Source organism: Electrona antarctica (genome assembly GCF_951216825.1).
Source record: "Electrona antarctica genome assembly, chromosome: 4".
NCBI classification, from domain to species: domain Eukaryota; kingdom Metazoa; phylum Chordata; class Actinopteri; order Myctophiformes; family Myctophidae; genus Electrona; species Electrona antarctica.
This window is the reverse complement of record NC_136809.1, coordinates 55,165,230-55,188,025: the sequence shown is the minus strand read 5'-3', so window position 1 is coordinate 55,188,025 and position 22,796 is coordinate 55,165,230. Positions and strand designations below refer to the sequence as shown.

General features: G+C 44.6%; 2 protein-coding genes across 2 annotated transcripts in view; both read right to left on the bottom strand.

The window, feature by feature from the left end:
* Positions 1-22,796, bottom strand: part of tacr3a (tachykinin receptor 3a) — a gene marked incomplete at both ends in the record, with an annotated part of 99,106 nt that overhangs the window by 19,221 nt on the left and 57,089 nt on the right. The gene's annotated exons all lie outside the window — the stretch shown is intronic.
* On the bottom strand, positions 597-1,043 carry LOC306922136 (proteolipid protein 2-like; the record flags this gene model as incomplete). Its single annotated transcript, XM_079499531.1, has 1 exon — positions 597-1,043. One exon carries the CDS (start codon positions 1,041-1,043, stop codon positions 597-599), a length of 447 nt encoding a protein of 148 aa, XP_079355657.1.

Here is a 22,796-nt window from a genome sequence, read left to right as displayed (position 1 = left end):
TTCCTCGCTTCCCGTTTGAAAGGCCCTTTAAGCTGCGTTCAGACCAGAATATATATATATTCGCCTCGGTTCATCCAGTTTGTGCTGCGCCAGGTCGCGCCGCGCCCGTTGACTTTGCATTGACTTTGTATGTAATCGCGCCACTATAACGATCCAAGTCTTTTGATTTTGATTTCTAGTTTTTAACCTTTTAAATCTTTTTAAACTAGTTTTCTGTAAAGCGACTTTGGGTACCTTGAAAAGCGCTATATACATCGTATATATTATTAATATTAAGTCTGAATGCACCTTTATTGTCCACCTTCCACGCTATACGTGATAGTTGTCTCTGGTGACCGTTCTTTCTGTCTTTCAGTGTGTTCTTCTTTTCTTTTTTTAAATGTTTTTTGCCTTTCATATTTTTAATGGAGGGACAGACAGTAGGCTGACAGGAGTCGGGATCGGGAGTCGAACCCGCGGCCCACTGCCAGACTGGATTACCAGCCAAGGTGCCTGGAACGCTGAGCCACAGCCCAGGCCCAGTGTGTTCTTCTTGATGAGGATAAGAGTGTGTGTGTCCTTTGGCTCGTTTTACGCTGCCTCCGCGTCCTGGAGTTTTAAACACCTACAGATTCGTTCTGCTGCCGGCTACTCTTCAGCTTCCGGACGATGGTGTAAGTGTCGTAGGCAAACACCAGGCCGGCGATCAGACCCAACACCCCGCCTGCGAGGGGTGCGACGGGTGCACTATCCGCGTGGCGGAACATCATGACGAGGGAGACGACGACGTAGAACGCGGCGTAAACGACGGCACGGACGAAATCGGTCCAGAGCCAGTGGACCCATCGGAGCCGCTTGTCCAGATCCGTCATGAAGATTCCAAAAAAGGCGGTGGAAAGGGTCATCGCGCCGATCGCCATGACCATCCAGCCGGACCACGAGACGGCGTAGCAGATGAGAACGGCCAGGCTCAGGAGTGCTTCCGCGGCGAGAATACGTCCTTTCTCGGTCTTCACGTAACTTACCAGCTTCTCCTGGAAGCTGGATGCGGTCATATCAGCCATTCTGCTACTAAGTAAGTTTCTTTAACAGATTGTGTATAGCTTGTCTTCTCTGTGACTTCGAGAATAGCCTTGATCAGACGACTTCTATTATACTATCAGATTATGCTTAGTCACGATGACTATAGGCCAATCGTATCTATCCGTATGTGGGTTTGCTACATCGACCTGATGTCAGCACGAAAGTCAGCCCGGACCAAATATGGGCTAGACCTGAATGAGCTATAGTCGCATATGTCATACATCCCCACGTGCTAGTCGGATGTGTCAGATATCCCCATGTATGGAGACTAAATATTATCCAGTGAGCTTCTCTCTCCAATATCCGATAATGTGAATGGAAGTGAGTCTTCGTTACAGCCGCCCCCAGATTACCCGTGGAAATCTATACCGTATCTAGAAGGCTCGAACATTTTTCCTTCCTTTTTTCCTTCCATTCATCCATCCATCCATCCATCTTCAACCGATTATCCGTAGTCGGGTCGCGGGGGCAACAGCTCCACCAGAGAGCTCCAGACTTCCCTCTCCAGAGCAACATTACAGTGACTTCCTCCTGGGGGATTCCGAGACGTTCCAAGGCCAGTGAGTCGATGTGTTTCCTCCAGCTGCGCCTTGGTCTGCCCCCCGGGGGTCTCCTCCCAGTGGGACGTGCCTCGAGGACCTTCCTAGGGAGACGCCCAAGAAGCTTCCTAACCAGATGCCCGAACCACCTAAGCTGGCTCCTTTTCCAGGCGAAGGAGCAGTGGCTCTACTCCGAGACTCTCCCGCGTGACTGAACTTCTCACCCTATCTCTAAGGGAGAGCCACCCGATTTTGGCCGCTTGCATTCGCGACCTTGTTCTTTCGGTCATGACCCACACTTCATGACCATAGGTGAGCAGTTCTTCAGGCAGGTTCGGGGTCGGACCCTGAATAGCCCATCCTAGTCGAGTGTTGCCACCGAATGAACCCCATCTCACAACCTTTTCATGTCAAGGACCCCCGAATCAACACTCATTAGCCCGCGGACCCCCATTAGAAAATATATGCCAAGGAGCCCCAAAAGAAGAGAAGATTTTTACGGCTCTATAGCAGAGATTCTCAACCAGTTTTCAATGTCAAGGACCACTCCAGGTTTGACCTGAATTAGGCTACGGACCCCCATTCATGGCATTTCTATCTCTGGGGCCCCCAATTTATATTGCAAAATCAATGCTAATTTAACTCTGAGCGTGTACACATGGAACCAAATGGGCCCATTAGGGTCCATTTGGTTCCATGTGTCCACTCTCAAGAGTTACAGACCCATAAGGATCCATTTGTTTCCAAAACTATCATTTAGCTGGTTACCCTCTGGAACTCCCTCAAGGACCCCTGGGGGTCCCCGGACCCCACTTTGGGAACCACTGTTCTATGGGGTTTATAATTTATAATAATTGATAAGATTTAAGTTGATCCGAACAAATGAGAAGACACCCGCTTCGACTGTTATCAATGGACAAGACCGCAGTTATCAGTTCGGATCAGTACGATTGTTTCCGACGAGTATGGGCATGCTCTGCCGACTGATAAAAAAAACCCGACAGGATTAAGGTTGGCGAACATGCGTTAATATTAGGACCGTGCTGCGACATGCTTGCGGTTAAGTTTAGGGGAGGGTATGAAGAGGCTTGTCATTTTCAGTAGGCTCCCAGCATGTCCAGTGAATAGACCGATAAGATTGGTTAACGTGTCATCAACGCCAATCGCAGCCAGTAGGCTCCAGACGAGCCGATCGGCTGGATAAGATCGGCGTAATAAGTAACCTACTGGGAATTATCGGTTGATTTTCGGTCGAATCGGCTGAAGAAGAGAAGAGAGAGAATAAGAGGTCCGGCAAGGGAAGCCCATGGAAGATGTTGACATCTCTCCATTAGTCTGCTGACGATCTGTGTATTCTCAGACAATCCAGGCTCTTTGGCGGTACATTTCTCCCTCGATGTTATGAACTTGGTCTGGCTGATGTGCGGCAGGAGATACCTCGGAAGATTAGATACGGCCGCTCCGTGCAAAACTCGAAGATCTCTCACGAGATTCTGTCACGCGGCTGCGATCCGTATGACGAGTATTACCTGTCCTATGAATTAATGACGCTGGGTATCTGTGTTATGTTATAATTTAGCTATTTAAAAATAGCAGATCTACAAGCTCATAGCGTGCCACCGAGTGGTGCGCTACGAGCTTGTAGGTCTGATATTTTTGAAAAATCGTGAAAATGTGACGCAAATTTGGAATATATATTTTTTCAGAACTAATGTTTTTAACTCAAATCTTTGCTTCTGGGGGGTCCCTGGAAGAACATATTTTCAGATGGGGGTTGGAGGCCAATTACATATCATTTTTGGGGTCCTTGACATGAAATATTGAGCACCACTGAATTTCAGAAAACTGTCAGAATTTAGAAGACTTTTTTTTTATTTCGACGTCAGGCCTAAATGGGTTAAGGCCTTTGATATCGCTACAACATTGTCTCGCTGGTGCTGCATTTCATTTTTGTAAGCGCTCCGGTTGCTAACTTCTCACCCTATCTCTATGAGAGAGATGCCAGCCACCCGTCTGAGAAAACTCATTTTCAACCAAACAATTGGTTGAAATGGACTCTCCAGCCATGCTGAAATGAGCATGACACTGACGACAGCACACCTGGCCATTAGAACGGATTAATCACATAGTCACTAGACAGAGTCTTATAGAGGTCTAGGCTACGCTCCTGTATTTTAACATCAGTTATTATGGTGGTACATGGAGAGCCAGATATTTTCTGAGGTGGTACTTCAGTATAAAAAGGTTGGTTCGCAACCTTTTTAGCACTTCTGTTCTGAACTCACAGTACAGTAAAGCCTTTAAGCAGCCCAGCAATGGCTGCAGTCGTTGCCTTGTTTGCTTTTAAAGGCATGTTGAACTGGAATCCGCCATGCAGCGAAACAGTGAAAATCAATATTATGTTTGACAATGATTGACTCCATGAAGGGCAACAGGTTCAGTAAAAACATCAAAATGGAGACACAGCTAAGGGTGGCTTCAGTTAATGAAAATGCCTTTAACTGCCCGGAGAAGGTCGTATCTGTCAGGTACAAGTTAACCCATTTAGACCTGAGGACGATTCTACAAATGCCTTCTAAATCCTGACAGTTTTCTGAAGAACCCTTATGTTTCTATGTCAGTCGTTCTCAAACATTTTCATGTCAAGGACCCCCAAAAATATATGTAATTGGCCGCCGACCCCCATCTGAAAATATGTTGTTCCAGGGACCCCCCCAGAAGCAAAGATTTGAGTTAAAAACGTTCACTCTGAAAGAATATATATTCAAACATTTGGGCCACATTTTCAAAAATAGCAGACCTACAAGCTCATAGCGCGGCACTCGGTGCCACGCTATGAGCTTGTAGATCTGCTATTTTTCAATAGTAACATAATGCTTAAAACACCAAAAGGGGTTCCCGTTCAGGATGGATTAAAAATGACACCGGTGTGAAGTGAGGGGCGCTTTACAGAGTGTGGCGACACACTCTGATCGATTGGCCAAGGTTTTCCTCTGACATGCATGCCGATTTGCTCAGTGACAGACAAAACAAACATTAACCCATTCTTGGCGGAAACCCCTTTTGGTGTTTTAAGCATTATGTTATACTTTAGCCATTGAAACATAGCAGATCTACAAGCTCATAGGTGCCGCGCTACGAGCTTGTAGGTCTGCTATTTTTGAAAAATCGTGAAAATGTGGGGCGAATCATTGAATATATATTCTTTCGGAGCGAACGATTTGAACTCAAATATTAGCTTCCGGGAGGTCCCTGGAACTACATATTTTCAGATGTAGTGTGGTACGAGGCGTCAAAAAAACAGCTCCCGTAGGATTTGTGTGCTAAAATTGATTTTTAGAGTCCAAACTATGAGAAAATGATGGGGTTCAAATTTTCCAGACCCCCACCCTGTGGGGGGGGGATCATATATTTGGGTCCTCCCAGAACAGTATGCCTGCAGCCAGTTAATATCCGATTTTCTTAATTTTAGAATTGTTTTGTATGTTTTAAAACATTCTGAGTTGATTTCTTAAACTTTTAAAGTGTCCAGAAGAATCTTTACTGACTTTTGGTAGGGGTGTTTCCTCACCTGGGTGCCCCCGGACTGACCCCTGTGCCTATAAGTTCTCATTACATTCCTCGCTCTGCTCCTGTTCCAGTAAAACCAAATAAATAAACTGGAGTTTAGCGTTAACCACTTCACTAATCAATGACATGATGTATTTGTTTTTGCCCTGAAGTAGGGCAATTGAAAGGCAGATAGATGACAAAAGTTACCTTTTTTCCTTGAAAATAATGAAAGGCAGACCAAATTATGATGTATGTTTTGCATAGCTCAACTCAACTCACTCAAGGACCCATAAATAATTATGTATTTAACTGTGGACCCCCATCTGAAAAGATATTTTGTGCCATTAGTGTCACCGGTGCCCGGCTGTAGAGAACCGAGTTGATGGATGATGGAAGTTGGAGATCCATGCCCCACCCGGCTATGCAATACCCGTTGTACCCGTGTCAGACCCGTTCCACCCATCTGTCTGTGTCCCTTTTATGCCCATATATAGAGATATCTGTATCTGTCCCTCTGTGTCCCTTATATGGAGTTCTGTGTCAGGCATGCCCAAATATGGAGTGTTGTGATGTCAGAAAAGGCCAGCTCCATATATGGAGCCCGAGCAGGCGGCATTGTCCAGAGCCCAGTCAGATGCCTTTTGTGGCGGTTCTGGACAACCGTGGGTCCGACTAACTCAACACCGGGCACTGCACAAGATCTTTAATTCGAGTGCAAAATGAAACCAAATTTGTTGTTAATGTTACGTTCTCAAGAGTTAAATTATTGTTACACGTCTACATTACATAATTTACAAGAACACAATTAGAGCATGTAGATTAGAAGAATTGTTATTTCGATCAACGTTTGCCAACGTCTGATGTCCACATCAATACAGCATGGAATTTTGGACATTCTTTAGTTTTGGGTCTGAGGGGCTAAATCTCATCAAATGGTGGTCCGTGGCACGGTGGCACAAATGCCGAATAAATAACGGACCTTGATGTGAAAAGGGTTGAAAACCACTATTGGAAACTATATTGTGTCCAAGTCGATAAAGTCACCTCAGGAGCCTGTCAGTCAAATACATTGTTCAAATTAATTGAGAAACCTGTGAACATTCCCCACCTCAGAAGATCACACTTCTTGAGAAAGCATGCGGTGTTTCTTTTCTTTCTGTCGACGTCTGCTCTCGGCAGGTTTGAGCTTGAACAATTTCCAATTGAGATGTCTGCTCTTACACCTTCACTAAGACAGAGGGAACTAGCCTATTTTGGGCGGGAACCCCTTTTGGTGTTAGCATTATGTTATGCTTTAGCTATTGAAAAATAGCAGATCTACAAGCTCACAAGCTTGTAGGTCTGCTATTTTTGCAAAATCGAAGAACGACTGACATGGAAATATGGCTTTTTCAGAAAACTGTCAGGATGTAGAAGACATTTTTAGAATCTGATCTCAGGTCAGAATGGGCTAGCAGGGTTCAGGAGAAGACTAATTGGGCATCACACTGTGATGATGTGGAGCAGACTCCATGTTTCATCTGCAGGAGCAGGAAGAAAGACTACATTTGTGCAGGCAATCAAAAAGTGTGATCCTAGTGTTCATAAGATTCTCAATTTATCCGAACCCTTACTGTGACTGTAACAGACTGTGATAGGTATTTCAATTTGATGAATTGAACATGGTGGACCCTCTTGTAAACAAGTGTAATGCTTAATTGGGTCGTCCACTCACAGTTAATAGTCTTTGTATTGAGTTTGTGCTTGAAATGTACTGTAATTCTGCAAACTGTTATATTTCATCAATCAATCAAGTGACCGATGATAATTATCAGACTGGTCAAATTATTCAAGCTTGCAGTGGTGGACATAGTACACAAGTACTGTACTTAAGCACATTTTTGGAGTACCTCTCGATCCCCCCCCCCCCCCCCCCCCCACAAATGTTATAAATAATACTGAGAATATTAATAAACCATCAAAGTACAATACATACACCCAAGACGTATACAAACATACACAACATTTCTAATATTAATCAAAAATAGTTAGAAAATCACAGAAATGGGTGCAAGAGTAGGGCCAAAACTGGTCCCGGACCCCCTGTGGAAGACCCGTGGTATTAGCTACTACTCATTTTTGTTATCAGAGCCCAGCTACAAAATACGTTTATGCTTCAATTATGATCTAATTTGACATTGTTCTGCAACATAGTCTACTTGCCAGAATGTGAACCCAGACGTTTTAAGTAGGCTACCCTATGTTTTTATGTTAGAAATGTTGAGCATGGGTCCCCAGCTTTTAGAAACTGCCGGATGCTAACTTGCATATGTTGGGCAATTTTCATAATTAGCGTAATAAGCTGGGGCACCATTACCATCATAAGGCAACATTTTCAAAATTTCATTATGGTTTAAGTAGCATGTGATGGGTCAAATTAGGGGTTTTCAATGATTCTGAATCCATTCCAAGCATACGTTTTGCACAAAAAACACTCCTTGGGCTAAATCTGGCCATAGCCAGTTTTTAGCCGAATTAGGTTTTTCCGTGCAAAACTAATGCTTATTATGCTAATTATGAAAATTGCCCAACATATGCAAGTTGGCATCCGGCAGTTTCTTTTCTTTTTTTTTTAAAATAATTTTTATCCCACGATTTTGTAACCCATTTTTGTCTCCACCAGGCCGAAGGCATGGGGAGAGAGTATGTTTTGCACTCCGTCCGTCCGTCCGTGTGTCCGTGTGTCCGTCCGTCCGTCCGTCCGTCCGTGAACAGCTAATCTCCGGCACCGTTAACCCGGTCGATGCCAAATTTTGCACACACACTCCCTGGATGCCAACGATGAACCTCTGCCCCAAAATTTCCAGAATGGCCTGTTATAGCGCCACCAGGAGGCCGCTTTGTGCAAAACAAGTTTTTGGACAGTACACCTACATATTTTGTCCAAACATCCAAACATATTTTGTCCAAACACCTACATATTATGCCAACTCCCTAAGGGAGTTGGCATACAAAGGGAAACCTTTGCCTGGAATGTTTCACATCTGCTCTTTATAGCGCCACCAGGAGGCCGACATATGTAAAACACATTTTCTAATATTACTCCTTCAGATTGTATCCAAATTTCACGCAAATCGGTACACATGCTCTCCATAGTCATGTGATCAAGACGGGTTTGTTTGATTTCTCATAATCCACCCTTATTGGCTACGATTGGCTCCTAAACATTTCAGGAGTAGCCCGCTTTGTACCCGTTTTGTACAAATCGCCACAACTACTCAACGCAGCGTCCGATTGTGGTGAAACTGTACATGCATATTCCCACTAGGCTTTGGAAGAAATGCCACTTGACCGTTTTCAAATCAGAAACACACACACACACACACACACACACACACACACACACACACACACACACACACACACACACACACACACACACACACACACACACACACACACACACACACACACACACACAACACACACTCCTATCCTCCTGGTGGAGACCTGTGCCCAGAAGGGCACTTTTTCTAGTTCACCCCTGTGTCAATTATATAATGTGATCCTGGGCTCTACACACCCTCCGCCAACCTAGTCCCCATATATGGGGGACATGGGGAGAGCAACGGACTTGAACTCATGCTTCCTTCATGCCTGAGTGTCCAAGTTGCTCCTTTACACCTGACAGGGGGGAGTTTTCCTGGTTGGATGTAGCGCGTGGAAGGAACACGTTATTCCAACCAGTTCCTTTCCCCTCCATCAGGCGCCCCGGCTGGCCAGGGGGAGGCAGTTTAGAGACCAGGATTACTGCATGTTTTTTGTGAGGGTATACCTACCCTATAGGGGACACGGGGAGAACATGCAAACTCCACACAGAAAGGCCCTTTCGCCAACCCCGCCTCGGGTATGGGCACTGATGACGCGGAGGAGGAAACACGCCGACAGCACCCACATATAGTAAGAGAAATGTATGAAAATCTGGGAACTAAATCGTTACCAAGAAATTTCTTCACCAATGTGTTTCTAAAGGTGTCTAATAACATGTACTAAAAGGTTGAAATTCAACTCCCGTGGGAAATTGAGTTATTAGCATAATATGTGACCATACCCTTATCATCCTATATAATGCAAAAAAGTCCAAATTTCATCATTATTTAAGTAGGACCGGACCTTCTAGCTGTGAGGCGACAGCACTACTGCATCCGGCAGTTTCTAAATGCTGGGGACAGGGCTGGACTGGGACAAAAATTCGGCCCGGGCATTTTCGCGTGAATTTGGCCCAGACCGGCCCACCACAACCAGCGCGCAGATAGCAGAAACTCCACCACCCACTCCGTCGAGGCACACACACAAACAAGCACCGCCGGGGGGGTCAGGGGGGGCGCTACCTGGTGGCCTGCCGCCTATTGGCCTGCCTGCCTTTTTTTAATCATGGCGGCCCCCTACGGTCGCGGCCCACCGGGAAAATGCCCGGTATGCCCTGTGGCCAGTCCAGCCCTGGCTGGGGACCCATACTCAACATTTCTAACATAAAACTGTAGGGCACTCAAAATGTCCGGGTTCACAATGGGGTTCTATCATGGGCTGGCAAGTAGACTAACGGGAGCAGAGCGAGGAATGTAATGAGTACTGAGATGAATCCGGGGGTCCCGGGTGAAGAAAGACAGTGGCGTGCACAGACATTTAGAGGGGCAGGTGCTCAAGTGGAAAAAAGGGCACTTTGTGCAGCGTGTGGAACCGGCCGGTTGCCTTAATAGTGTGAGATTTATAGATTGTGGGGCCTAAATAATATATTAGAAGCTTTTTATCAAGAATTGATCAATGTCACCATGGTCCACATACTGTACAGTGTAACTGTACAAAATAAGAAAAAAAGGAACAAAAAAAGAAGTGTTTTTTTTTTCTTTCTTTTTTCGAAAGGGCACATTGCCAAAAGGGCAGGGGGTGCTCTAGGAACCCCTAGTGTCTATCTGTGCCACTGAAGAAAGACCCCAACCAAAAGTCAGAAAAGATTATTCTGGCTACTTTAAAAGTGTAAGAAATCAACTTAGAATATTTTAAAACCTACAAAACAACACTAATAATATGAAAATCGGACATTAATTGTCTGGCATATGCTATGAAGGGATGGGGGTCGGGGAAATTTTAACCCCCATCATTTTCTGAATGATGATTGCTCAATTTTAGCAAAGAAATCCTACGGAAGTACACCTCGTACCACACTAATGGGGCTCCGCAGCCAAATACAGATAATTCTGGGGGTCCTTGACATGAAAAAGGTCGAGCACCACTGATATAAAAACATAGGTCTTTCAGAAAACTGTCAGGATTTAGAAGCCTCTTTTATTTTTTTAAATCGGCCTCAGGTCTAAATGGTCCAGACAAGACAAACGTTACACCATTTTGGGCAGGAACCCCTTTTGGTGTTTTAACTAAGCATTATGTTATACTTTAGCTATTGAAAAATAGCAGATCTACAAGCTCATAGCGCGCCACCGAGTGGCACGCTACGAGCTTGTAGGTCTGCTATTTTTGAAAGATCGTGAAAATGCGGCACAAATCTTTGAATATAATTATATTCCTTCAGAGCGAACGTTTTTTTTTATTTCGACGTCAGGCCTAAATGGGTTAAACCTGTGTATAGGCTGTCTAGACAAGACAAACATTAAACCTACATGTGTATAGGCTGTCTAGACAAGACAAACATTAAACCTACATGTGTATAGGCTGTCTAGACAAGACAAACATTAAACCTACATGTGTATAGGCTGTCTAGACAAGACAAACATTAAACCTACATGTGTATAGGCTGTCTGGACAAGACAAACATTACACCTACATGTGTATAGGCTGTCTAGACAAGACAGACATTAAACCTACATGTGTATAGGCTGTCTGGACAAGACAAACATTAAACCTACATGTGTATAGGCTGTCTGGACAAGACAAACATTAAACCTACATGTGTATAGGCTGTCTGGACAAGACAAACATTAAACCTACATGTGTATAGGCTGTCTAGACAAGACAAACATTAAACCTACATGTGTATAGGCTGTCTAGACAAGACAAACATTAAACCTACATGTGTATAGGCTGTCTGGACAAGACAAACATTAAACCTACATGTGTATAGGCTGTCTAGACAAGACAGACATTAAACCTACATGTGTATAGGCTGTCTGGACAAGACAAACATTAAACCTACATGTGTATAGGCTGTCTGGACAAGACAAACATTAAACCTACATGTGTATAGGCTGTCTAGACAAGACAAACATTAAACCTACATGTGTATAGGCTGTCTAGACAAGACAAACATTAAACCTACATGTGTATAGGCTGTCTAGACCAGGGGTTCTCAACGTTTTGATCCGGGGACCCCCAGAAATGCTTTGGCCGTGTCTCGTGACCCCCGCCCTGCCCCCCTCAATACAAATTGACCGCTACAATAACCATAATAATAGTGAAAATACATCATGAATAAATACTGAAACCAGATATAATCATTAAGGAAAGTTTATGCATGTACTATGTAAACTCTTCATTTCTCTTTTCCAGCCATTTAGTTGCAAAAAAAAATATTTGGCGACCCCCCGGGGGGTCGCGACCCACTGGTTGAGAACCCCTGGTCTAGACAAGACAAACATTAAACCTACATGTGTATAGGCTGTCTAGACGAGACAAACATTAAACCTACATGTGTATAGGCTGTCTAGACAAGACAAACATTAAACCTACATGTGTATAGGCTGTCTAGACAAGACAAACATTAAAACTGTGTATATTAGGCACCCTGACATGCAAGTCAGTACAAGTCTGTCAACATCGTTCACATTCACAACGCTGAGAAGCATAAGCGTCCAACCGCGTCGCTATGCTATCACACTAGCATTCCAATTATCTCAGCGTGTGTTGGAGGCATTTCTGTGGATGAAGAGGGGAAGAGAAGCGGATCGTCTCTAATTCAACCACAGGGCTCGCATTAACCCATTTCGGGCGGGAACCCCTTTTGGTGTTTTTAAGCATTATGTTATACTTTAGCTATTGAAAAATAGCAGATCTACAAGCTCATAGCGCGCTACGAGCTTGTACAGTTGGGTGCCACCGATATTGTCCCTTATCATTTGACCCATTTAGGCCTGACCTCAAAATTTAAAAAAAATCCTTCTAAATCCTTTTCACGATTTTTCAAAAATAGCAGACCTACAAGCTCGTAGCGCGCCACTCGGTGGCGCGCTATGAGCTTGTAGATCTGCTATTTTTCAATAGCTAAATTATAACAATGTTTAAAACACCAAAAGGGGTTCCCGCCCAAAATGGGTAAACTGTCCTTTTGCGCAGATCACGCAAACCTCAGCAAAAAGAAAAGGACAATATCGATGGCCTCCAACTGTAGGTACTGCTATTTTTGAAAAAATTGCGAAAATGTGGCAAATCTTTGAATAGCCTATATATTATTTCACAGTGAACGTTTTTAACTCAAATCTTTGCTTCTGTGGAGGTCCCTGGAACAACATATTTTCAGATGGGGGTTGGTGGCCAAATACAGATAATTCTGGGGGTCCTTGACATGAAAAAGGTTGAGAAAACACTGTCATAGAAACATAGGGTTTTTCAGAAAACTATCAGGATTTAGAAGACATTTTGTAGAATCGTCCTCAGGTCGAAATCGGTTAAAAGCATTTACTCTTCCTGTCTAATGAGCACTGAGGTCATGTTTTGATGTACTGTATACAGTAATATCAATGTCTAAACCAGTCTAGTCTGTCGTCATGTGAACAGGCTTTCGTCCTGGCAACCAGACAGTGGCCTTGTGGTTAGAGTGTCCGCCCTGAAACTGGTAGGTCGGGGGTTCGATCCCCCGGCCGGGTCATATACCAAAGACTGTACAAATGGGACCCAATGCCTCCCTGCTTGGCACTCGGCATCAATGTGAAATATGTGGGTTGTTTCAAAATAAATGCATATGATTCTAGCATTCTAGATACCATATTCTGCTTTCACTGTCACTGTCTTTCCTTGTTACATTTATATTTATTCTGTCTGTCTGTCTCTCTCTCTGTCTGTCTGGTTGTCTGTCTCTGTGTCCGTCTGTCATTCTTTTGGAAAAGAACCTTCTCCAGGAGGAGGCCGGAGGACACTAAAACATCAAAAGGAATTATTAAAAGTAACTGAAAACAGTAAATGGAAAAACACGGCCCCTCCCTATTAAGCCAACTCCACATTGCCCCGACGGTTGGCTGTCGCCAGTCGCGAGACTGTCGGCAGGTAGCCTGGCCTGGGTCCTGGTCCACCAATGCTTTCTATGGCATAGGCAGCTCCCGGCAAGATCCGCCAGGAGAATCTAGACGCAGCTGCGCAACATGAGACTAATTAATTAGAGCGACAGAGAGAGAGAGAGGAGTGTGTGTGTGTACGGGTGTGTGTGTGTGTGTGCGTGTGTGTGCATCAATTTAACAAAGGTGCAGACGATCAGAAATCAGCAGAGAGTGATCGACGTTTGCGCTACTCTATGCTGAATTGAAGTGGACTCGGTCCCAGACTTTTTTTTCTCCCTGGAAATAAAAACGTCTGGGTTTCCGAGGCTAGTCGGCAGGAGACTCCCGACGAGAAGCTCCCGTCGATTGCCGTCCGCATCACCTTATCGATGCTTTTGTTTGATATCAATGACAAAGCGTGGACATGTCCTCTGGATCCATCGGTTGTATGACGTTTCCACACGTCATATGAAATATATTTTTGCTTGCTTACCTCGCTATAACATTACGATACAATCGCTGGATAACAGAAGTCAGAAATGAAGAGCTTAGTATATCCATCTGGTCAAAACCACGGAGAGCTCCTATAGATTAGCAGATACGAGGCATTCTTTCTGATCCGTATATACAGGGAAGTGAACGACAATGCACGTGCGCGAAGAGCAAGGAGTACGGTGGCCTTGGAGGCAAACTCCCCCCCAAACAAATATATATATATGTGACCACACGCGATATAGGGACTGCCATCGCGGGGGTGGCAATATTGTTGAGGACAGCTGAAAAACTATTTTCTTTGTCCTTTTTTATTTTTCTGTCTAAAATAATCTGAAGCTATATTATTATTCATGTCATGTTAGAGCAGGTCTGAAATAAATGTCAGAGCTGATATTGACATATAAATATGAAATAAATGCTTAAACATGTCACTATGTCTAATGTTATAACCATTGGGTTAACCAATGCTAACTAGACATACGGCTTCCCTGCTAAAGTATGCAAATTCCGCTAAAATCCGCCTTTTTGTACACAATCGTTTTGGAAGATAATACTAGTCTTTTACTAACTGGCTAACAGAAATAGCACAGAAATAAGTATTAACAACGATATTTTGTAAAAAGTGTGTTTATTTTGGTCCGCCTAAAGCTAATTCATGCTAATGTTCCAGCTGGGGGCACTGTTGACCACAACAATGGAAAATGCGGAAATGGCTTCCTATTTCCAATAGCAGAAGAAGAAGACTCGAATGAATGTATTGTAAACATTGTAACATTATGTCACCATAACGTGGTTATTATTAGTTGCTTTGGAATGTACCTGCCATGAAAATTAAGGTCATAATAACGCAGATCGCATCGATATGTAATATAGCACGATAATGTACTTGTTTTAGCTTACAGGATTGATATCAATATATTATCTAAATGTAGCTAACGGCTATCATTGCGGGGTTGCCAGTTTCTGCGAGAGAAATAAGCAACCCGGTATATGAAAACAAGCCCAAAATACGCGAAAATAGCCGATCTACATGCATACAAACAACACAAATCTTGTGTCTGGCATAAATTATTTTCAGATGGGGGTCTGCAGACAAATAATAATAATAACAGGCTAATGAAACAGAGGAATTAAGAGAAGAGCCAAGAGGGCACAATTTGTGCTGGGAGGGTTTGAGAGCAAACTGTCCTGTTGTCTGTTGGTTACTGTTTTTTATTATTGCATTCATATAGCTCTTTTATTTGTACTCATCTGGAACATTTACATAGGCCTAATTTATCTGCCACTGTTATTTTTCCTTTTTCATAATACAAAAGGCCAAATAAATACAGTAGCCTATTTAAAAAAGGAGAGATAACAGGAAAACGATCTAATTGTGTAGACTTATTGTAAATTAAGTAATGCAGATGTTTAACAATTATGTATATCTTGAGAGTGTAAAATGAAACAAAATGGACCTTTTTAAGGTTTATTTTTACACTTGATAGTTAAAGATCTAATAAGGGTCCACTTGGTTACCAACTCTCCATAATCAACTACACTTTAAAAACAAGCCCAAATAATCAACTACACTTTATTTTTGTCAAATACATTTTTATTAACAGGTTATAAATTATTATTATTATAAAATTGGTACAGTAGGCCTATGCATTATTTTTCTTTAGAAACAAGGCCAACTAATTATAATAAGCAGACATGGCAACACTGCTGGTTGACTAATGGAGAAATTAAGGGAAAACAGCACCCCCTAAAGTCACAGATCACTGAACTAAAGCTTAGAAGTCCATTTTCTCTGCTTGGTCTTTTTTCCACTACTCCTGCAAGACATTTTTCTATAAGCCATATCTCCAAACTGAACAACCAATATGTCAATTTGAAGCTATGATTCCCTGCTTTCATATGACTATTTATAAAAAACTCAATTGACAATGGCAGTCCTTCGATCAAATCTAGTCACATATATCAGAATATTTTTCTCTCGTTTGATATCAATGAAAATGCGCTAGGACGCGTGTACACGCCCTAGCAACCCGTCGGTTGGATTAGTTATGACGTTCCCACACGTGGTATCGGTCTGAATGTGCCAACCCATTTTTGGGCGGGAACCCCTTTTGGTGTTAGCATTATGTCATGCTTTAGCTGTTGAAAAATAGCAGATCTACAAGCTCATAGCGTGCCACCGAGTGGCGCGCTACGAGCTTGTAGGTCTGCTATTTTTTTTAAACCGAAGAAAACGACTGACATAGAAACGTAGCTTTTTCAGAAAACTGTCAGGATGTATAGAAGACATTTTTTAGAATCTGATCTCAGGTCAGAATGGGTTAAGGCATTCAGACGTCAGACATTTAGACATTTTGGACTCGGGTGGGTAAAGAAAGGTTCCATAAAACAGAACAATCCATCGTCACCCATTAACCTTCAATACATGTTGTGGTGACATCACCACTGGCACAACAAAGAAAGGGTCACCGTTTGCCAATTGTTAACATTTGAACAATTTCAATAGAATGGCATTTTCTGCTTGTCCGTTTCAGAGCACGGGGGGAGAGAATGGAGAGGTGCATGTCAAAGGTTGTCGAGCTGCTTCCAAACTCAAATGTCACGTCGGGAATAACTTGCACTGTTTGTTTGCAGTGGAACCTTTCTAAATGTCCATGCAGGGTGTTTTTTCCTGGCATATAAACACATTTTCTCATATCAGAATTGTGTTGAATGTCTAGACATTTCATTCGGCACCTGAACAAAGATAGATTGACAGACCTCCATTGATCTCCGCCGGGGGGGGAAATACAGTTGTCATCATCATAACGCTATAGGCATGGAACACAGATACAGAGATAGATACAAATACGGTACAATTTCAGCAAAGTACAGCAGCAAAGGTTAGGGCTCACGCCCGCCAGCAAAGTGGCCGACGTGCTCCCACACATGGCTAACCGCTCCGACTGAACACTTCTCATACAAAGTAATGAAGTATTAAGTACAGTTTCACAGACAAGAGGTGAGAATATATAGGGCGTGTTCAATGCTTCTCTGAAGATGAGATGCTAGTCCATGGATCAACCATTTGCTCCCGGCTATCAACACACATTGTTTTGTTACACAAATTGCCCCCGGAAGAAACTCAGAACAAAAGGTAGGCCTACTATAAACAAGCCATCACCCAAGGGGTCCCGGCTGAGAAGAGGGTCCCGGCTGAGAAGAGGGTCCCGGCTGAGAAGAGGGTCTCAGGCCGACACCCTGGTGACAACAACTGAAAGTCCCTGAAATAGGTCTACTGTTATGTAAATACACAAGAGCACATATTTGTCCAAGAACATGGAATATCGTAGAATTATGGGTTCCTAATATTCCTCAATGTCTATGGTGAGCACACCTAAGATGCACAAACCGCGTCCTCCAGGCGTCTCTTCCGGGGTTTTTAGACAGCTGGCGGATGGAAATGAATGGCGCTCGCGCGCGGCTGCAACTTGCAGCATGGTGGCGAAAAAACGAAAATGCTTTGCCGACGCTGCACGTTGAAGCCGTGCGCGAGCGTCGTTTCCATCCACCAGCTGTTTAAAAACTCGGAAGAGACGCCTGCTCTTAAGCTATACATATCTCGCCGCTTCTTGTCGCAAATATGTGCCCACACTCTATGGGCGTGTATTTAGAGGGTCACACAGGTGCAGTGATCTGCTAGGACCAGGCACGTGCAGAGAGTGCTAGAGAGGCAGGGGCTGAAATCCCGTGAGAGGGCACTTTTGGACAAAAATAGCGAAAATAGCAGATCTACAAGCTTGCTATTTTTCTGGGGCGCAACCCAGCACTCTTTAAAGCTACTGTAGATGCGCTGTACGATATGGATTTAGAAACAAATTGGTTCAGCGCAAAATGCTGCATTCAAGTTCAGGAGCAATTCTCCTGAATGCTGCACCTTTCCAGTATGGCATGGAAAGGAGAGGAAGGCATTTGCATTTCTTTCTCCATAGTACATGCTGCATTCGTGGTCTGGAGAGGGCAGTTGTTTTACAGACGGGTAAAAGGGCAGGGGCTTAAGCCCCCTTTGACGTCTATGTGTGCACGTCCCTGGTTATAGGACACATGCAGACCGTTCTTACCAGGCAAGCAGACAGAGACCACAGAAGAACAGAATCACTACAGAAACCACACTGAAATATGACTGGTATGTTCATTAGTGTGGTTGCCCGAGGGGCAAACAGACTATATAGTTATTGTCACACTTTCTTATTGTTCTTCATCCGAAGTGTGGGTCATGACCGAAAGAATAAGGTCGCGAATACAAGCGGCCGAAATGAGTTTTCTTCGACGGGTGGCTGGCATCTCCCTTAGAGATAGGGTGAGAAGTTCAGTCACACGAGAGAGACTCGGAGTAGAACCACTGCTCCTTCGCCTGGAAAGGAGTCAGCTGAGGTGGTTCGGGCATCTGGTTAGGGCGCCTCCCTAGGGAGGTCCTCGACGCACGTCCCACTGGGAGGAGACCCCGGGGCAGACCAAGGCGCAGTTGGAGGAAATACATCGACTCACTGGCCTTGGAACGTCTCGGAATCCCCCAGGAGGAAGTCACTAATGTTGCTGTGGAGAGGGAAGTCTGGAGCACTCTGGTGGAGCTGTTGCCCCCGCGACCCGACTACGGATAAGCGGTTGAAGATGGATGGATGGATGGATGGATCCGGAGTAACCTACCTAACTTGATTGGCCGAGCTTTGCATAACGTTTTGTAGTAGCTAATTGGCTGCTGTTGGTTACGTAACCAATCTATGTTTTACAATCGTCTATAATGACATGAATTCCCTTGGAGGGGCAGAAGACCAAACTATTCAAGCGTTATGGAAGTTTTCAAATTAGGCCTATGTAAGCGACTGCGGCAACCACACTTTGCAATTTTTTCAAAATTGCGACTTTTCTAGTTATTATTAACAACTGCAACTACAATAAATACAACTAAAATGCCAATTATCGACTAGTGGACATATCCATTTGTTTGCTTCAATATCTACTCTGCGTAGGATCACTCCCCTGTGTGAAGTAACGTGCACAGAGATTACAGGACAATAGAAGGTGGAAAAAGACTAAGTATTACATCTTAACAGATGAGTGATTCAACATGAGATCCATTATTGTAAAGAACTAGGGAAGACATCATTAATTAACCTGACTCCGCCAGATGGGGCAGCAGAGAGTCCACTGGGTCCCCCCCCTGCTGCTCCCATCAAGGCAGCACTGTGTATGCCTTGATCCCGCCAGACGGGAGGGGGGGGAACCCAGTGTACTCTCTGCTGCCCCATCTGGCGGAGTCAGGTTAATCATTAATGCCCCCCCTGCTTAGTCTAAACCAGGGGTTCTCAACCCGTGGGTCGCGACCCCTCGGGGGGTCGCCAAATTATTTTAGGGGGTCCCCAAATTATTTAAAAAAATAAAAATAAAAATAGCAGACCTACAAGCTCGTAGCGCGCCACTCGGTGGCGCGCTATGAGCTTGTAGATCTGCTATTTTTCAATAGCTAAATTATAACATAATGCTTAAAACACCAAAAGGGGTTCCCGCCCAAAATGGTTTAAGGTTATTGTAGCAGTCAATTTATATTGGGGGTCGGGAGGGGGCGGGGCGGGGGTCCCGAGACATTGCCAAAGCATTTCCGGGGGTCCCCGGCCAAAAAGGTTGAGAACCCCTGGTCTAAACACAAACCTTGGCGCCAGTCTTGTTTTGAGTGAGCAACTTTTCAAGTACGTTTATGTTACCACCTACTGTATAGCAGTGGTTCCCAAACTTTTTCATGTCAAGGACCCCCAAATTGACACTAATTATCACACGGACCCCCATTTGAAGAGATATATATGCCAGGGACCGCCCCAAGATATTTACGGCTCTAGCAGTGATTCTCAACCCATTTAATTTCAAGGACCCCCCCAGTTTGACATGCACTAGTCTATACGGACCACCCATTTGATGGCATTTCTATCTCTGAGATCCCAATTTATATTGTAAAATCAATGTTAATTTAACTCTGAGCGTGTACACTTTGGGATTCCCCCCTTTGGGAATCACTGCTGTATAGCAGGGGTCCCGGGTTCTCAACGTTTTTGGCTGGGGACCCCCGGAAATGCTTTGGCCATGTCATCGGGACACAGATGTTTGTATTTGGGGGCTACAGGGGGGGGCTACGGGAAGGGTCAGTTCTACAACACCATCAGCGTGTTTGACACAGAGACGGTAGAGACCAACAAGTGGCTGGACACACCTGCGTCCCTGCAATTCACTGCTTCAAAACAGGTGGTATATCCAACGAGCACGTCCAGAAGGACGTAGGGATCATTCGGCATTTTACCTACAATGGAGTATGTATTTGGTGGCTGGAAACCATACCGGTACTTAAATGATATGTGTAAATTCAGTCCAGAGACCTCCTCCTGGAAGAAGGTTGAGCCCAAGGGGAAAGGCCCATCTCCGACCTCTATGATGTACTGTTGCATGGTGGGAGATCGTGTCATCCTCTTTGGAGGAGACAAAACACCTGATGACCTGTATGTCTTTTCAGTCCTAGCCTTAAGACGTTATGTAAGCTGGCAGTTATTCAGTACGGTCTGGAGCAGTCAGAGCTCCCACACAACATCAGGTGGGAACTGCAGGCAGCCATGACTAGCAGCCATGACTAGTAGGCTACCAAAAGCAGCTGAGTAAACCATCCATCCATCTTCAACCGCTTATCCGTAGTCGGGTCGCGGGGGCAACGACCAAGAGAGCTCCAGACAGATTTTGATAGAATGATGTGTGAGAAATCTTTTTTTTATGTATATATTAAACTGCTTAGACTGATGACAGGTTCTTGGTTTACCTATGATCCTACTGTACATTACTACTTCCATGCATTCGATTGTATTACCGCATATTTACTATAAATCTGTAAAATCTGTCAATTGAAATCATAATATTAAGGTATCCTACAAGGTATGAGAAAGGAAAGTGGCCGCCGCGTGCGTGCGTGCCCGTGATGCACGTTTTGGCCATGCAGGCTTTGTAGGCCTATTGCTGTAATGCATCCTGTTCCACCCTGGAGCTCCATTCTGAGAGTAATCATTGCCTTAAGGCGTGTGAAACTCATTTCGGGCACCGTGTACTGTGGACGCGCTCACGCACATTCACATTCACACCTTTGGCTTCGTCTTTCAGCCTGTTGTCTGCTATAATTACAGTAGGCAGCCTATATTACTCTACACATTTATACTTTGATTTTGTTGACTTTTAATTGTTGGCATACAGTTGTAGTCTACAAGCAATTGGGTATGAGGTGGAAAACAATGCAATTTTTGTTTAAGGAGCCCCAGGGGCGGGGCGGCTGTGGCTCAGGAGGTAGAGCAGGTCGTCCAATTATCCGTGGGTCGGCGGCTCGAATCCCGGCTCCTCCTGTCCACATGTCGAAGTGTCCTTGGGCCAAGACACTGAACACTACATTGCCTCCAGTGGTTGCCACCGTCGGTGTGTGAATGTGGGAAGTGAGGACGCTGGCGTCGACTGTTTGCCGCTTCACCTCCCGATGTATGAATAAAGCGTTTTCAGTAAGCACATACAAATGCAATCCATTATTATTAAAGGACCAAGCAGTCCTGAAAGGACAATCCTGAAAGGATTTATTGTATGGCTAAAATCTGTCGACTAAAATCTTATGATATTTAGTCGACTAAAACTAGACACTAAAACATTCCAGGTGACAAAAATGTCTAAAAAACCAAATGAAAGCTATATATTCAAGAGACTATGACTAAAACTAAAAATCAAAATGTGCCGCCAAAAACAACACTTGGTGTGAGCTATACATGCCTGCAAAGAGTTCCATGGAGAGATTGTTTGAATGGACTGAAGAGAGCCAAGTTGAGTAGTATCAATCAGTGCTGGGCGAGAGAGAGAGGGCCTCTCTGCACAGCTGCAACCACTAACACAATCAGTGCTGGGAGAGAGAGAGAGGGCCTCTCTGCACAGCTGCAACCATTAACACAATCAGTGCTGGGAGAGAGAGAGAGGGCCTCTCTGCACAGCTGCAACCATTAACACAATCAGTGCTGGGAGAGAGAGAGAGGGCCTCTCTGCACAGCTGCAACCATTAACACAATCAGTGCTGGGAGAGAGAGAGGGCCTCTCTGCACAGCTGCAACCACTAACACAATCAGTGCTGGGAGAGAGAGAGAGGGCCTCTCTGCACAGCTGCAACCATTAACACAATCAGTGCTGGGAGAGAGAGAGGGCCTCTCTGCACAGCTGCAACCACTAACACAATCAGTGCTGGGAGAGAGAGAGAGGGCCTCTCTGCACAGCTGCAACCACTAACACAATCAGTGCTGGGAGAGAGAGACAAACGGTCGACAGCCGCGCACGTCTTAAGCTGTGCGCAGCTTATTTTCCGAGTTTTTAGACAGAGCGGTGGATGGAAAAGAAGCTCCACCTCCGCGGACGACTGCCGCGGAGGAGAGCGTTTCCAGGAATCTGGCCGTACGTCGCGCAAGTCGTCTGCGGAGGTGGAGCTTAATTTCCATCCACCGGCTGTCTAAAAACTCGGAAAATAAGCTGCGCACAGCCGAGAACGTGCGCGGCTCTTTAGATAGTCTGGCAGCACCTAGAGAGAGGGCCTCTCTGCACAGCTGCAACCATTAACAGGCCATCAGCGAGAGCAGAGAGAAATGGAGGCTGAAATGTTTTCTATCCATGTGAAAAGGAGGGATTGAAGGGTATACTGTACACAGTGTACACTCTTATCACTGGGAGAAGGACGCTGGAGATGGAAATGCCTGGTGTAACCCATTTTGGGCGGGAATAACCCCGTTTGGTGTTTTAAAGCATGCATTGTTATACTTTAGCTATTGAAAAATAGCAGACCTGTGCGCTGCGCGCTTGTAGGTCTGCTATTTTTGAC